Raw genomic sequence first — 17,249 nt, forward strand, 5'->3', positions numbered from 1 at the left:
GGTGAAATTGAGAATCAACGCAGTGCACACATCGGCAAAAGAAGTTGCTAGTTCTTCTAAACGGATCTAACTTTTGTAGTTTTGCTGTATTTGCCAGTTCCTCCTTGTTACTTTTCTTTTTTTACGCACCACTTTTATATTCAAGCATTCTCTCGATTTGTTTTTGCTAGCTATCTTTTGCTGACATACAGTAAGACAATGATGAAACTGAGCGCGATTCATCAAGCTCAGTTCAAAGCAGGCCAATCGTGATAGATCATCAAAAACAAAATATTTCCCACAAACCTTTGAAGCACAATTATAAACAGATAAATAAACAGATAATAGAAGCGACCATTTTCTTTTAATTTTGTCCACTTCTTACAGCATTAGCATGTCAGTCATTTGCTCTACTCCCTAAAAAATAGGAAAAACACATTATTGGTTTATAACCATGGGGGAGATATGGAGATATGTAAAGGAAAGGTATTTTTAGCATGAGATCGTCTCTTGGTTCATCTATTGAACTCCACATTCTTGTCACCGATGCACAAACTCTAGCATGGGCCCCTCCCCAACCCGGGCCCCGATGGCACCACCAATCCTGCCCCCAGCTTGGGCCCTGGCCTGAAATTAACACAAATTTTTGGCCAGAAAGGGTTAATGTTTATAGTGAACGTTTCGGCTGCTATAACCCTATCCAGACAAAGTGCAGGAGAAGATTTGAACTCAAGTCATTACAGATGTTCAGATTCAAATTTGATGTCATCAGCTCTTACATAATCTTGAGAAAATAAACATATATACTGTAGTCTGAAATGTTCTTGGCTTGAGGTAAAAATGACCGTATTTTTAGGAAATGCAGAAGTACAACTCTTAATCGTATGCTCCAAAGAGAAAGTGACATTTATTTTATTTAATCATATAAATGATTGAACTGTTCACACAGGCCGGTAAAAATATTGCACCCTAAGGATCCCATAGGTGTGCGAGATGTCTAACCCAGTCTTAGATCAAAAACAGTCTGAAAAGAAGAACCAGAAGCAGATTAGATTTGCATATTAAAACTGTGGTTCATGGATGATTCCCACAGTCTCGGATCAAATCCAGACTCTGCCAGTGCAGACTGGCTGGCTGGTAGCTGCATAGGGTGATGGACAATTGCTGATTGACTCACCCAAGGTACATAAGGGCCCAATTGTGTAGGGGTCCACGTTTTGTTGATTACGGGTTACACGGCCAGTATTGTCAGTGCCACTGGTTGTTCAGGCACCCATGGACTGTGTGCTAAAGCCATATATCAATCAATCAATCAATCATTATTTGTATAGCACTTTTGTAACAAAGCAGCTTTACAGAGAACCAGCCCCCAAGAGTACACCAAGGGCAACTGTGGCAAGGAAAAACTCCCTGGCTGATAACAGGAAGAAACCTTGAGCAGAACCTGACTCAGAGGGGGAACCCATCTGCCACTGGTTGACAACAGTTTGTTGAAAAAATGGTATTGCATATAAACAGATGAATTATAGTACATAAATGTCCAATCCAAGTTAAGTCCAAGCAAAGATGACTCAGGTTATGTAGAGAGATGGCAGGAACACCAATGGGTCGCACTGTCAGGCAAGGGGACAGGCTTGGTGCTACAGCTACAGTATATGAAAGGTCCTCCTCTGCCTTCACTCTACGGGGGTTTCTCTGTGCTATGAATATGAAAAGAAGCAAGTTGATGGAGGAGGACCATGGATGTCTACACAAATAGCAAATTGGACATTGTAAATTATGGCAGGAATTGGACATAATGAAGCCCACATTGGACTCAAAATGATATAGCATGTGGTAGTGTAGTCTTCTATCCATTTTGTAGGGAATTTTGTAATAAAAACATACAGTAAGACGGAGTCACAAAATGGCTGCAGGAGATATTCTTCATTGAGACATTCACGGCACATGGCATGCAAGGTCTCTTTTTTCCATGCGAAGGTCTCTGTTTCCAGTCTGGTTTCAGGATTAATCATTTTTGATGCTCCATGGTGGTTCACATTATTTTTATTTGGACAGATGGCATTTTCACACTGAACCACTTGTTTTGGGGAAGTTTTCTTCTGGCTGAATGTGTTCTTCATTTTGTTTGTCAGAAATGGTCAGAAACTGTCTGAGGCCATTGCTTGCATCCAGTTTGGAAGTTACCTTGTACATTGGCCACCTGTGGCACAACAGTGTCCTTTTAAAAAGATTTTGGGTTTCATTTTAAAAAAATTGTCCATTTCACATTTACCTTGTGGGCATCTTTTTCTAATTTCTTGGTCACATTGATTTTTACAAGAATTTTGACGCTGGTATTCTTTCATTAAGAACTCACACAACGAAATTGAAATTGAATTAATATTTGTTCTCGTCCTAACACAACACAGATTTGTTTGCCTCAGGGTGTGTTGTATTTTTCATGCTAATGTACTGTAAGTCAGATGATCAAACATTTATGAAAGATTTTCAGTCATGGGTATGCAGGTAAATGTCAGTGTTAATCAGTACACCCATTAGGTAGCTTGTTACCCCCATGGAGTTCTTTGAAACGATTAACTCTGAGATGTGGGAAAGCTTGCACACTCTATCTGGCAAGGGCCAGCAGTGATCAAATGCTCAGCAAGTTGTTTTGTATTTAGCTGATGTTTCCTTACAGAACTGAAGAGTGTTCGGTCATTAGTGAACCATTAGCTAACCATATGGCAGCCCTTTGTGTTTTGTGTCTAGAAGTATTGGATCTAATCCCACATAGCCACAATGTATATACTGTATATTATGCCTTTAAACTTCTTACTGACGTATTGGGACATCCTATACCCTATTGGCTAAGGTGCTAAAGTCAGACCTGGAAGGCTGGTGGTTCAGGCTTTAGTGTAGCAACAATTAGACCAGTGCATCTGGTGGGCCTTTGAACAATGCCCATAACCCCACATTGCTCCAGGAGGGATTGGTCTGTTAGTCACTTTGGATATAGAGAAACTACTGTAAGGTAATAGCACTGACAATACTGGCTATGCAACATTTTATACATATACGTGCCCATTCATAGTCGCAGGCATACATGGTGGTGGTGGTAGAAAAAAGCATTTATCCAAGTTCTAGTTGGTTTCAAATTCAATTAACATTCAATCCAATTTCCAAGCCACTGCTGTGGAGTCATTGAACGATGAGATCACTTTTCTGTATCAAGTAACATCTTGGCTTGAGAGTCACTTTGAATCCTCGCACTTTACTTGTATGGAATACCATATGGGGAAGTTCTGGCTTGAGAGCCAGTCTGAATGAGCTCACGTCCATATACTGTGGAGAGGAAGAACCAGGTGAAACCTCCATGTCACACCACTTATTAATACCCACCCAATAGCAGAAGTCACATTAAAGCTGTGCCAATTAAAATGGCCCGAAGCAACTGGTCCTGTTATAGAGGTTCAACATGAGATCAGTGAGAGATGTCATCCTTCGCTACAGCACGCTGTCATGGCTGGAGGCTTATACCCATCAGAGCTGTATCCCCAAGGAGTCTTTAGTACAGCGATCTGACAATCTTTCTGCATTTCAATCAGAATGCAATAGAAGCTCTCACAGGCAGCCTGACTGTGTTACAGTTTCCCTCTCTAGCTCCAGGACAGCGTACATGAAATTAGTTCCTTACAGTAGCAGACATCCCACCCATGGGAAAATGGTTTCCGGGAGGTCAACTGACCTGGGTGGGGGGGAAGGTGGAGTGTTGCTCCTGCTGATTTGCAGAAGACTGCCCACTCGCAGGTGCCAAATTCCGGGAGACTTCCGGACCTTCCAGATGAGGTGGGATGCTTTATTTTTTATTTATTAGTTTCTTGTTGCCCACAGCTTATTTGTCTTTTTATTGTAAAAGCATAGACTCACATTAAGGTGACATTGGTTTCATGTTAGAAAATACTTTCAAGAAAAAAAACAAGAGGAGTGTGCAATGCAATAGGAGCTCTCATAGGTACCCTACTGAAAGAAAGTTGAAATTGAACACTAAACAGACTTCATACGGAAGTTAAAATTATACAAAAATACATAAATTATGAAAAGGACCTAAAAATACTGTGAGAGAGCCCACTTCAATCCACAAAAACAAAGGAAAGCTTTGGAGATATTTTACTTTCCAATGAACCCGGTATTAGGATGGACAAATAGTCCAAAATATTTGTACACACACATTTTTCTACCTTTTCTTTCAATTCTGTCCTTCCCCATTGCTGGCTGGTGAGGTAGTGCAGTCTCCCATTTTGTGAGCAGTCAGATGGCTGAGGAGAACTGCCCCCACTTTTTTGGCAGAGACTCTGTTTGAAGGCTCCAGTTGCTGCAGGTCTGAAAGGCTGCTTGGTGGATATCCTTTTGGCTTTTGACTGCTTTGAAGAGTTCATTTTAGGTTTGTTTGTTTTATTTCATTTCAACCTAAAAGAAAAATAAAACGCCTTTGAACTTCTGAAGACTACTCCATTGAGAGAAGTTAGAGCTGGTCACTCACAGGCAGAGCACAGGCTGCTCTGACCACTCTATCTCCAGCCAGCCCAAGCCCTTCCCGCCCTTCAAAAATTCCCCCAAGAGATCACTTGTGTATCGCGGAAGCTGCGCTAACTTCCATTTTAGCTTGTCTTTAAGGCACTGTTTCACAGTGTGTGTGGACCCCAGCATCTGGTATCTAAGGCAATGTTTGGTGGTTGGGAGTATATCAGTTTTTCCTTACACATCTGCAGCAGGGAGTGATTAAGGATTGTATGTAAGGTGGGGCAGTCCCCTTAGCAGCCTGAAATGCCAACACTAGGGCCTGCTTGGTAGACGGTAGACTTGTAAGATAAGAAGTACAAATCATGAAGATTTAAAAAACGAAATTCAGCTGTGGAGTAAAGAATGTGGAAAACGGGTCTGTGTGAGGGGGTTCATTACATTGTTACCATTCAAAGTACCTGGAACTAATACTGGAGTGCTTATTCCAAAATGGCTGGATACAGAGAGGCTGATATAAATGATTTCTGACTATCAACCTTGAAAGAATGTGAAAACATCATGAAGTTATTTTTTGCCTGGATACAGTACAGTGCATCCATACGTATTTTGGCCAGTCACATATTTTTTGTTTTGGCTCTGTGCTCCAGCACATTGGATTTGAAATAAAACAATGACTATGAAGTTAAATTGCAGACTTTTAGCTTTACTTTGGCAGTTTTACATCCATATTTAGTGAACAGTGGAGGAATTGTAACCGTTTTTATGCATAGTCCCCCAAACTTAAGAAGACAAGAAGTTAATGCTCCCTGATAGACACTATTGTCCAACGTGTCACGCTAGTTGCCTGGTCAGGGGTGCTTAACTGGCCAAGCTACGCAACAATAGTGTCACATAGAACCTCCATATTTTGCTTATTTGTAGCGTATCGCTTACCAATGAAACTCAAACAGAGAGTTTATTACTTCCACTCATAGTTTGGTTGCAAGAGCACTGAATGCCTTGAGCAGCTGAGTTGAGAAGTCTCATGCAGTTCAACTGTATAGTTAAACTGCAGTGACCTGTGAAATAATTGGTTATATACAGGGAATTAAGATTTTTGTACTAAAGTGATTTTCAGTTACAAGCATGGGCTGCATTTGTCACTGGATTAAATATTAAAAGGGGTGGATAATGTCTGTATAATGCTATTGTTTGGGTAGGCTCATTGATATGGTATCATGAATACAAGTCCTAATGCTTAGCAACTATGGATGAAACATCATGTTCCTCTTAGCTCTTTATTGTATCATTAACAGCCTGTTAAAATGTTTTTATTAAATATAACAGTTATCTGGTTTAGGAACCATAAGAAAGGTATTTATACAGTCATATAGCCTTTGTTCCACTTGTTCAGTTCTGACCCTCGACAGATATGCAATTTGTATTACAATTAAGGTTAATTTTAAGTTTTGTATTCAAATTTATATGAATCAGAAGCTTATTGTTCCAACAATGAATTTTACAATCAACCACAATTAACTTGACTGCTTATGTGTATTTCAAACACATTTCAAGAGTTGGTTCTACAGAGTGTGAGGGTGCAGTTAAGGAGAGCAAAAGCAAAAAATGAGCTTCTTAGAGCTGCAAAGATTCTCGATACTGAGAGCTGTCTGGCCTTTTGAACCGCATGTCTTGGGAACTGGCATCTTTCTTTCTTTAGAAATGCCGAGCATAACTACTGCAGCACTACAATGAGCTGGTGTTGAGAAAACAAAAATCCCATATCGGCCCAGACAAGATCCCCAGATGTTATGGGTTTATGAAACACAGACTGAATAGTTATGACTGTCTGATACTCTACCCACTGAAGACCGAAGTAAAAACCGTAGTAAATGTCATTGTATTGGCTGAGGAAAATGACAGCTTTGGGTGCACTGTGGTACTTGTAGTTTGACCCTGGTTTGCACTATTGCTCTCTCTATCTTTTGTGCTGTGACATTTATGGTTTAAATCAGAATTGTGAACAGTACTTTTATTTATTATTTAAGCAGCCTAAAAATGTATTTTTTTTTCATCCTAGCCTCAGTTTTATTAAGAAAAGAATTCTAACGCAAAATAAGAACTGAAAATTTATATAAATGGAACAATTGGACCATTGCATGGGATGAATAATTTCAGTTTGCACCATTATCCTCATTTGGACAGGGTCAAGGATTGAGTTTAAATTGGATTTTCCTTACTTACCTTCAGTTATTTTCTTGATTCCATCTGAATATTTCACAAGGGCCAAGTGTTTTTTTTTTTGTAATTCAAGCAGCCTTGCCCGTGGTCATTAAATCCCTGACTTTAAAAATGTGTTTTATAAAAGTTCCATTATGTAAACCTTACAAAGAGTGTCATTGTAACTATAACCATATCAAGTGATTGACTGAATTTTGTATTTAAATCTTTTGCTGTTCTTAGTTTCTTGTTTTCATTTCTGGGATATTATCGATAGTCGACATCAACTTTTCCATCATCATTTTGATTGCCAGTTTGAAGCCAAGCGTAGTGGGACTTGCACTCGTGTTTAGCCCAATTTGCTCTTACAATGGATGCACCACTGTGATGAAGGAGGCAGACAAGTATAGATCATGGTTTATACTTTTGTGTATTAACAATGAAAAATGTCCCCTGTACAGCTGCCAGTTAGGCACTTCCAGGACAAAAAGTAATGGGAAGGGGACAAGGAAGTTTTAAAAAAGTTAAAAAAAAGTACACAATAGATAATGTATCAAAATATTACACAGAATATTAATAAAAAATATTATTTTAAAACCACTGAAAAGATGAACAATTAACAAGTTTACATTCAGAACATCACTTCCCCAACAATACAAAACAAAATATAAGATAACTGTATGTAACACAACTACAGTTTTTTTACTTTTCTTTGTCATAACCTCCAGCCGTAGTTATTATGTGTTAAACACATTAAACTGCACTATACATAGTGTTGTATGTACATTGTACATTGCACCCATGTACCTTTGCAGGAATGCAACATTATTTGATAGAAAATTAACATTTAAACAATTAAGAAAATAACAATGCACTTTTGTATTTTTCTGAATTTGTGATAGGCAGTCATAGTAGTCACTGAATAATGGACTTCTTCCAGAAGTGTATATACCAGAAAGTTCTGACTGAAGTAACACCACTTTCTGGCATACATATGCAGGGCTGTAGCTATGAATTCTCATGCTCGGAACAAAATATATGAGGACGATTTACATAAATGACACTATGGTTCAGTAGTGGCCATAAAACCGTGTGCACTCAATACCAACCATGACCGCAGGGTTTCCACATTCCATAAATCCTGCTTGGTTATCTGCGGGCTGCTGGGCGATCCAGGAAAATTAATAAACATATTTGTCTGTCAGACTGGATTGAAATCCGAGATGTCTGTGAAATGCCAGCAAACAAGCTTGGGGTTCTTTGTAATTAGCCTGGGATGGTAAGGTCTGCTGTTACTTTCAGACCAATGGGGAGGACACAGGGACCTGGTTGGCTTTTTTCGAATGAATATACTGAACTTTGGTCATGATATTCTAAACTTAGTACATGTGTCAGAATAGGCTCCAAAATGTGTGCTGCCTTGAAGGGAAAAACGTATGCAAGCGTATTTCATGCAATAAAGGAAGTAGTTGGATGGGTTGGATGTAATCACTTGGCAATATGCTGGCCATGTGCTTGTTTGATTGCCTGATATCCCCAGAATGGAAGCAGTTGGACTGAGCTTGTTGAATCAAGTGCAAACTCAGCTCGACAGTTTCCATTCTGGCAATATCAGGTAATCGCAAGCATGCAGCCAAGTGATTAAATCAGGCTCAAAGAAATCGAACCGTGGACACAGGATGTATTAAAAATAGTTTTTGTTGTTCAGACTTACAAAAGGCTAAAGTGCAGACATTGATTTGAGGGTAGTCATACTTATACTTCGTCCCCCCATTTTAGGATTGGACAGTTGGCTTCTCATCTGTTTCTGATTGGTCAGGTATATTAAATCACTTCCTTAGTACAGGTATAGTAAAGCTTTCAGTATGTAGTCTTGATTCTAGGCCTTTGATTATCTTTTGAGTCTGTTATTCCCATTTGTCAACAAGAGGTCCAGAGTTGCACCAATTACATAGTTTATTTTCAAATGCAATGAGTACAGAGCTGAAAGAAGAGGAACTGTACCACTGTCCAAATCCTTACGGGCTGCACTGTATGTGAATGTCGACTGAAGAAAGCGTTTTCAGACAGCCTTGAGGTTTCCTTCAGCATGTACAAGTGCTGCCGTGCGATTGTGTGGGCACCATGGTGTCACAAGGTCACTGGGGCCAGGGAATATTCTCAAACAAGCTGTGGTCAGGAGCCAGGGAAGACGCTCACACAAACGGTGTCAAAACACAAAGCCGTTTAATGCATACTGCAGACTCTACAGAATAAAAACTCACCAATGCACCACACAAAATAGCTTGCGGAGCAATAGCAACAATAGCTGAAAATGTAATGCTTGCTGATATCAATGAACATTTTTTTATTAATAAATGATGATAAGATGTATTCTTAATACGTATATCTCACCTGACCTCAATCATGAAGATGGGAAGAGTAGGGTAAAGGATTATCCAGAACTGGAGTCCATATTTGGTAGAGTACATGTATAGAACTATATCACCCTGCTGGCTGATGAGGCTGTAGAAATTCCCATGACTGATTGCACTGTCATGCTGCTTGTACTGTCTGTCTGTTTGCAACAGCCTTATCATAATTAAGTGTGTCAAAACAATCAGTTTGATCTGTCAAGCGGAAATGAATATTGTGTGCCAAAATGAGAGGCTTTGTCACTCCAGGAAGTAAGTCCAAGGAGACTAGTGCCAATCCAGAAAACAGAATCTGAGAATGTTCGCCCATCGACCCCTCTGATCTCATTCCGATTTGACAACTTCCATGGATAAACGCTCATCGAAATCTGCAAAACTTAATCAAGCGGGAAATTGTTACTGCATATTTCCAAAGATCCTTAATTTCTATGCCGTGTATCTTTACTTCCATTGTTGGGCTTCCGGCTTCTGACCACCAGAGGCCGCCATTTTCCCTAACCTGTTTGGTCTCCCTGTGATTGAACTGTCTTATGACCTGTTCCCATGTATATTGAGATACTCCTTTGTCTTGCTCACTTGTTCCTGGTGTTTCAGTGCCTAGTCTTAATATTGTGTTTGCATGCTTTTCAAGCCTCTTTGTGCCCACATTATTTTTCCTTGTCTTTTGACGTTTGTAATTATTTTACTCTTATTTTGTGTTCAGTAAAGGCTTTTTGTTGTTTCACTTACTGCACCTCTGCCTTTGGTGTCAGTCTCTGCATATGTATCCCTTCCCCAAGCCTCTGATATTCCATGTCATTTATCATAAACTAATATACTCTTTGAGAAGGGAGAGCTCATTTCATGTACCATTTTATCTCCACAAACATTGCCAAACACAATGGCTTGTTTGATTCTGAGGAAGACTTTGTTGACTTTGAAATGTTAGTCTTCTCCATTGTTTCATTAAACAGCTTCCATGTGCTCCAACATTCCTTATTTCAGGCTAGGCCCCGTGAAGTTGTCCAAGTAAGGACACCTTATAGCAGGGATCCTCAAATTTGGCTCTCAAACCCAAATCAAGCTCTGATTTCTTTTCTCCCAGGAAATTAACTGAACAATTAATGCTGTTGGTTGGCCAGACTGACTTGCAGGAAAGGGGAGGGAGGAAAACCAGCGGACCTCGACCCTTGAGGACCATGACTTGAGGTACAGGGCATTACAGCTTCAATGTCCTGGCTGTTGAGCACCTTTTTAGTCCTCTCGTTATTACAGCTTCAAGCATGTTTGTCATTTGCCTTTTTGCGTTCCCAAAAACAAGTGACACACCCAAATTTCTCCTCCCCTGTGCCCATGTATGACTGCCCGAAGGAAAGGAATTGAGAGGGACAGGCCTGGCAAATCTACACAATGGGCTTTGACCGATCATAAATTAATCTTCAGTGGTGTTATTAATGTTGCATGTTTCAGATACGGTGATCTGTTTCTGGATACGCTGCTGGTTTACATGCCTGATACGTGCTTACGCACTTCCTTTTTTGTGGCGTTGTGGTAGAAGGAAACGTGTGAGATTGAGTGGAGTTTGTTTGACTGTTTTTTTTAGATAGTTTTGGAGAAGTTTGTGGATTGTTATTGAAACACAGGCCTATATTGGAAATATGACACTGTGCTGACCCTGACTGTCTGAACATTGTAAATATTTCAGACCGCTCTGAATTAGAGTGCTCACATTTTCCACCTGCTGGTGGTTGTGTGAACCTGGTGGTAGTTAGTGTGAAAAAAAAGCTAATTAGCCGCCCCCTAGCAGATCTCCCGAGGCAGAAGCACCAAATGAGACACAAAACCACTGTATTTACACAACAATTTGAATTGTGAGATTTAGGTGAATGGTACATTTGATATTCAGGAATCCGATACTGGTATTACCTCAGTTTTGACCGGATAGTGATTTTCTAACTTTTTTCCACCCCACCTTACACTGACTGAGTGCTACACATGCATCAGACGCTCATGCCAGGTCACATATTGTGCTACCGAATTTGCACCTTTTCTCTCCAAGAAGGAGTTGCAATAGTTTGGATGCATGTCTTTATATTTATCCCTTTGGGTGAGGAAGCACTGCTCTGTAGCTCTGTCTCAATGTCTTATTGATTACAATGGGAGCACAGCCTCTATTGTTAGGGCAGGCAAGTCTGCCAGGAGTGAATGGTCTCTCTGGCAAGACTGTCCTCACTGAGTCTGTACATTGTCAATGCTTTCCTGAATTGATCATTTTTCACTCTTCTCATTTAGGGTCAGACAGTGTTCTGGCCCCAGTCAATGTTTTATTACTGACTCCAGCATTCTTTACCATACAGGGCATCCTGTAGCATAGTGGTTGAGGGACATGACTAGGACACGCAAGGTCAGTGGTTCGATCCCCGGTGTACCTTTAATAAGTTCCGCACAGCCGTTGGGCCCTTGAGCAAGGCCCTTAACCCTGCATTGCTCCAGGGGAGGATTGTCTCCTGCTTAGTCTAATCAACTGTACGTCGCTCTGGATAAGAGCGTCTGCCAAATGCCGTTAATGTAATGTAATGTTCTTTTGTACTGCAAATTTAAGTTTGTCTTGTGAATACTCTATTTCGTGTTCATTCCACCATGAATCAACAAGCAGTCTGCCTTATACATGATCATGTTTTTCTTTCATTTTGAACCTTGGAGTAGAAATATCTGTGAAAATGAACCCTTACTTGTTTTAATGCAATGAGCGCTTAGGAATATATGTTAGTAGGAAGTAGTTGCTAGTTTACATCTTTTATGGACAAATCCTTTATTTTTGTTTTAATCTAAACTATCTTAGTAATGTTATCCTACATTACAAACTGCTAGGCCTAATAGCAAAAAACATAAGCAAGCTGAATCTTATTAAATTATATAACTCATTCCCTGTTTCAAAACAAACGTTATCTCTTGCTTCATTATACCCTGTTTTTTCACTCTTAAATTAGCCAATCACAGGAGAGCTTACTCATGTTCTCCTTTCTCACAATAGGTAACCATATGCTGCAAGCTTGGAACAGTAGTGGGGGAACTTTCATTCCTTTTGGTGAGTGGCATCTTTTGGCTCACTTGTTTGTTTGTTCACTACTTCTGAACAACTGAAATGTTCCTCAGGTCGTTCACTGTGTACTACTACCTTCAATGTATGGTGTCTGGTGAATTCAACACTGTGAACAGGCTTTTTAAATTAATAAATTATTACATTCATATAGATTCATTAATTTAATGTATAATTGGTAGAATTAATTTCTGGAGCTTTTGTTTTGTTTGTATTCTGACTGGTACTGTTGAAATACTGCTGTCCACTGCTCTATGTGGATAGTGAACTGAGCCTTAATACCAGCTGATTGACGGTTTCATTGGATCATACTGGTCAGAAAATTTTACTTTAAAAGAGAGCCTCACACTTTGCTGCCATATAGGGCAATTCATATTTTCTGATTCATATACATATTTAAATAATCACTGCCAAACCACCCCCCCCCCTCCCTCTCTCCCTCCCTGTTCACCTACAGAACAGTTTGACAAGTTTTGCAGTCACCTGGAATTAGTCTGTTTTCTATTCATTTGTAATGTCAAATCAATGCTACATTTGATTTGCATGGTCGTGGTTAAATGCTTGAGTCAAAGTTCAAAATTTGTTATTCAAATACTCTTGTTACTGTTGTAAAAACAGTAACAAGAGTAACTGAGAACTGAAACCTCAGACATAAACGATGAGCCGCAGTTTGAGGACGGGACCAGGAAGAAAAGGCAGCTGTGGTTTATGTAACCAAATATGCTTGGGTAAGCAAAGTGCAGCAAAATTACTTTTACTCAATTTCATGGTTGACAGTCAGTATTTATGGATGAGTTGCCATGGGCACTGGAAGGCCTACTTCTCCAACAGTAGAAACAAACATTCTCCCACGTCACAGGTCTCACCTTCCCCTTTGTTCCGGTGCCTTCCATTTTATGCTTGAGTGTTTGCAATTGATTCCTTTGGGGATGAATGACACCAGCCCTGTTTGTGACTGGGGGGGGGGGGGGGGGGGGAGCTGTAGATATGCACACGTTTTCCTCCATCTCAGACACTTAGCTCATGCACTCCAGTAGATAATTCAAAAATAGCGAACCTGGCTTGACAAATGTGTTTATTTCAGCGCTACTCAACTCCTCATCCTGCGGGCCACAGCATCTGCAGGCATTTGCTCGTACCCTGGGCTACACCACCTGATTTCACTAATTATTTCACCTCCTTGGTTCCGATGAGCTAATTAGTGAAATCAGGTGGCATAGCGCACGGTCGGAGCAAATACCTGCAGACACTGGATAGAAGGATGAAGCCATTGCTGTTTTCCTCAACAGCCAATAAAGCCGGTAGTTTTCCACACAGAGATTTATCACCATTGTAAATACCCCTATTCCCACTGTTTCTCAGAGAAGAAACTGTGCTTGCTTACACTGTAAAATCTGAATCTGAGGCTTCCACAGGTACCGTATCTTAAGCCCAGCTCCAAATACACTGCAGCCTGGGGATACTACCTGTCCAGCTGATATAGCCCCAAAGAAGCTTAAGGCTCATAAACAGGAGAGCAGTAGCTGAAACTCACAGGAAACGGGACATAATGTTACAATACCCTGGGCAGAGGAATCCATGGCTGAAACGTATGGTCCTAAACAGATAGAACAGAACAGATTGTTCCAGCTATGCAAATATAAAACCTTTATTTGCCTAGGAAGTCACATTGAGATTAAAACCTCTTTTACAAATGAGACCTAGACAGGGTCAAATACACTCAGGAAAAAAGGAACCCTAGAGGAACCCTTTTTAATTATTTATGGATTCCTCTACCATAGGTGTGAAGTGTGACAAAGAATAATTTTTCCTGACAATGAGGTTGTTCAATGGAATCTTGGGTTCTTCTATGGGAGCTCTATCCAGAACCCTACTTTTAAAATCACGTGCGATATCTCAATATCTGCGAGTGATGCAGGTAATTCCACTACCTTCACGGAAGGTAGCAACATTGCCAGTGTTTTGTGTACAATTAGTGACACGCAGCTGGCTTTCCATGTATATAAAGGTTATGGCACATTAAAATTGTAAGAGGGCCTTGTGTCAGCCTGTCTCCAGCGGGGGGTTGTGGCCTTTGTGTGTGGAGCGCCAACCATGGGAGGAATACCTGAATACCGGGAAGCAGCTTTGTGGGGCTCGCTCCTACCCCGGGGGGGGGGACCAGAAGGGACATTTCCAGGCGAAAGCCCCAGGGGGAACAGCGGCTGACACTTCTGCAGCAGGGACTGGTGTGATGAATAGCCCTCCTGAAAACCACGGGGAGGTAGGGAGGTAACAGAGAACGGGTGGAACTGTGTGCACTGGCAATTACAAAGATTCCAGTATTCACCTGTAGAAACAAGGATAGACCTGGCTAGGCCAAGGGTTGGCAACTCTAGTCCGGGAGAGCCGCAGGGTGTGCTGGCTTTCGTTGTTACTCAGCTATTGATCAATGAAAGTGGTTGATTGCTATGCTCTACCTGTTCTCAAAGGGAGTTCAGCTCTAGAAATGTCCTGACGGGTCATTTTTCACCGATTGTATTCCTGTACATTGAAGTCCTCTTCAATCCGTATCTGTGCCTCTCTTCCCCTGATTAAAATGGTGAAAAATGGCCACCGTACATTGCAAAATATTACTGATTTAAAGACAAGCTGAAATCAAAATCCACTTTTTTCCTCAATTTAGTCAAATAACCATCCAACACAGTACATATTCCATAAAATTAATAAAATTGTAATACTTTGTAATATTTCCACACCAAAGCATTGTTCCTCGAAACTGATTTGAATTTAGATTTGACGTCATTGTGTAATAGTCGGTGTATATGTTGATCAAATATTTGCACATTTTCAGTTCCTGTCCTTTCATGCAGTGGCAGCAGTTAAGGGCCTTGCTCAAGGACCCAACAGCTGCACTGATCTTATTGTGGCTTGAACCACCAACCTTCCAGGTCCCAGTCAAGCACCTTAGCCATGAGGCTAAATGCTTCCCTGAACTGAAGTAATACCAAAAGACCTCAGAATGTGAAGTATCCTTTGCAGAGCGCTCCCACTAATTACCCAGGTGCTATTTCATTACTTTTACATTTAGGCACTTAGCAGCTGCTTTCATCTTACACTGTTTCTGTTTTTTTTAAATCTTCAGTCCATTTGATATTTCCTCAAGCAATTCAGGATGCCTTGATAAATGGTAGGCTCTAGTACTTTTGCCCCAGAGGGAGCACAAACCTACAAACTTATGAATTACAAGCTTCCCTGTTCTTTGGCCATTTGTGCTACCATACTTTATTCTTTCTCTCTTCTTTATGATTCCCCCCCCCTTTTCTTTCCCCCAAAGAGAACAGCCCTTCCACACACTGGAGCAGTTCCTGACAGTTAAACGACCGTTGAGCCCATCCACAGGATAGTGCTTTGAACCATGAGCAGTCTTTAAAAAATTATTTTACACTGTGTACCCTCATTATTACAAGTGTATTACTTATTACATATGTAATTCATTTTGTATACCCATACTTTAGTATTTTATATTTCTAATATTTATATTGTTCTCTCCTTAGATACCCTCCAAGAATTTAATCTGAATAAAACATTTTAACATGCGCAGCTACACAATACACATTTCTCACGCATCTCCAAATATGCGTTGTGTATTAGGTACAATAATTGCATTTCTGCTGTCACTTTTCAGGCAGTAGTGTCTGCTGAATATAATTACCTTGCTACTAAACGAGAAGGGCAAGTGCAAGAGCAAGCTTTCTCCAATAAGTTCATCAGAACCACTTTTTAACCCTTTAGTCTAAACTAGGCTAGTAGGCTAACGCATAACTCACATCTCGCGATAACTACAGAACTTGGAGAAAGGTATCTTGCATTTACTCTGGTAACAAGTCAAGGTGGTCTTGGAAACTGAATGTAAAAACGCGAAAAACTGACATTTTTCAAGTAGCAAAGTTAAAGAAGGTGTGTTTTCACCGAATTGCCTATCAGACATCCAACGCATACCAGTGATCGGACTTCTGTGAGGTCTTCTGTTGAAACTTTGTGTCCGCATTGAACAGTTTGCTCGTCTGCTGCCATGAGTTTCCTTTTCAGTAATCGTTCCTCAAAGACCTTCAAGCCAAAGAAGAACATTCCAGAAGGCTCCCACCAGTACGACCTGCTGAAGCACGCCGAGGCCACACTGGGCAGCAAGAATCTGCGGCAGGCTGTGATGTTGCCGGAGGGAGAAGACCTCAACGAGTGGATCGCTGTTAACACGGTGGATTTCTTTAACCAGATCAACATGCTGTACGGCACCATCACAGAGTTCTGCACAGAGATCAGCTGTGCTGTCATGTCTGCGGGGCCCAGGTATGAGTACCACTGGGCCGATGGCACCAACATTAAGAAGCCCATCAAATGCTCAGCCCCCAAATACATTGACTATCTGATGACCTGGGTGCAGGACCAGCTGGACGACGAGACTCTCTTCCCCTCCAAGATCGGAGTGCCCTTCCCGAAGAACTTCCTGTCTGTGGCCAAGACCATCCTGAAGAGGCTGTTCCGGGTCTACGCTCATATCTACCACCAGCACTTCGACTCTGTCATGCAGCTGCAGGAGGAGGCCCACCTCAACACCTCCTTCAAACACGTCATCTACTTCATACAGGAGTTCAGCCTGATCGATCGGAGGGAGCTGGCCCCACTGCAGGACCTGATCGAGAAGCTGGGATCCAAGGACAGATAGAGACAAAATCCTCTCTGTCAGTCTGTCAGTGATTCTCTCTGTGAACATCTGTGATTCTCTCTGCCAGTCTGTCTGTGATCCTCTCTGTCAGTCTGTCTGTGATTCTCTCTGTGAACATCTGTGATTCTCTCTGTAAAGTCTGTCTGTGATTCTCTGTGAACATCTGTGATCCTCTCTGTCAGTCTGTGCTTCTCTCTGTAAACATCTGTGATCCTCTCTGTCAGTCTGTCTGTGATCCTTTCTGTAAAAGCCTGTGTGATCCTCTGTCAGTCTGTCTGTGATCCTTTCTGTCAGTCTGTAATTCTCTTTCTAAACATCTATGATTCACTTTGTAAAGTCTGCCTGTGATTCTCTCTGTAAACATCTGTGA

At 41.0% G+C, this 17,249-nt stretch overlaps 1 protein-coding gene across 1 annotated transcript; it reads left to right on the forward strand.

The window, feature by feature from the left end:
* The first annotated feature begins 16,228 nt into the window (after nucleotides 1-16,228).
* On the forward strand, nucleotides 16,229-16,879 carry LOC133108401 (MOB kinase activator 1A-like). The gene has a single exon (XM_061217909.1). It carries the CDS (start codon nucleotides 16,229-16,231, stop codon nucleotides 16,877-16,879), a length of 651 nt encoding a protein of 216 aa, XP_061073893.1.
* The last annotated feature ends 370 nt before the right edge of the window (nucleotides 16,880-17,249 follow it).

The sequence above is a fragment of the Conger conger genome, chromosome 13, assembly GCF_963514075.1.
Source record: "Conger conger chromosome 13, fConCon1.1, whole genome shotgun sequence".
NCBI classification, from domain to species: domain Eukaryota; kingdom Metazoa; phylum Chordata; class Actinopteri; order Anguilliformes; family Congridae; genus Conger; species Conger conger.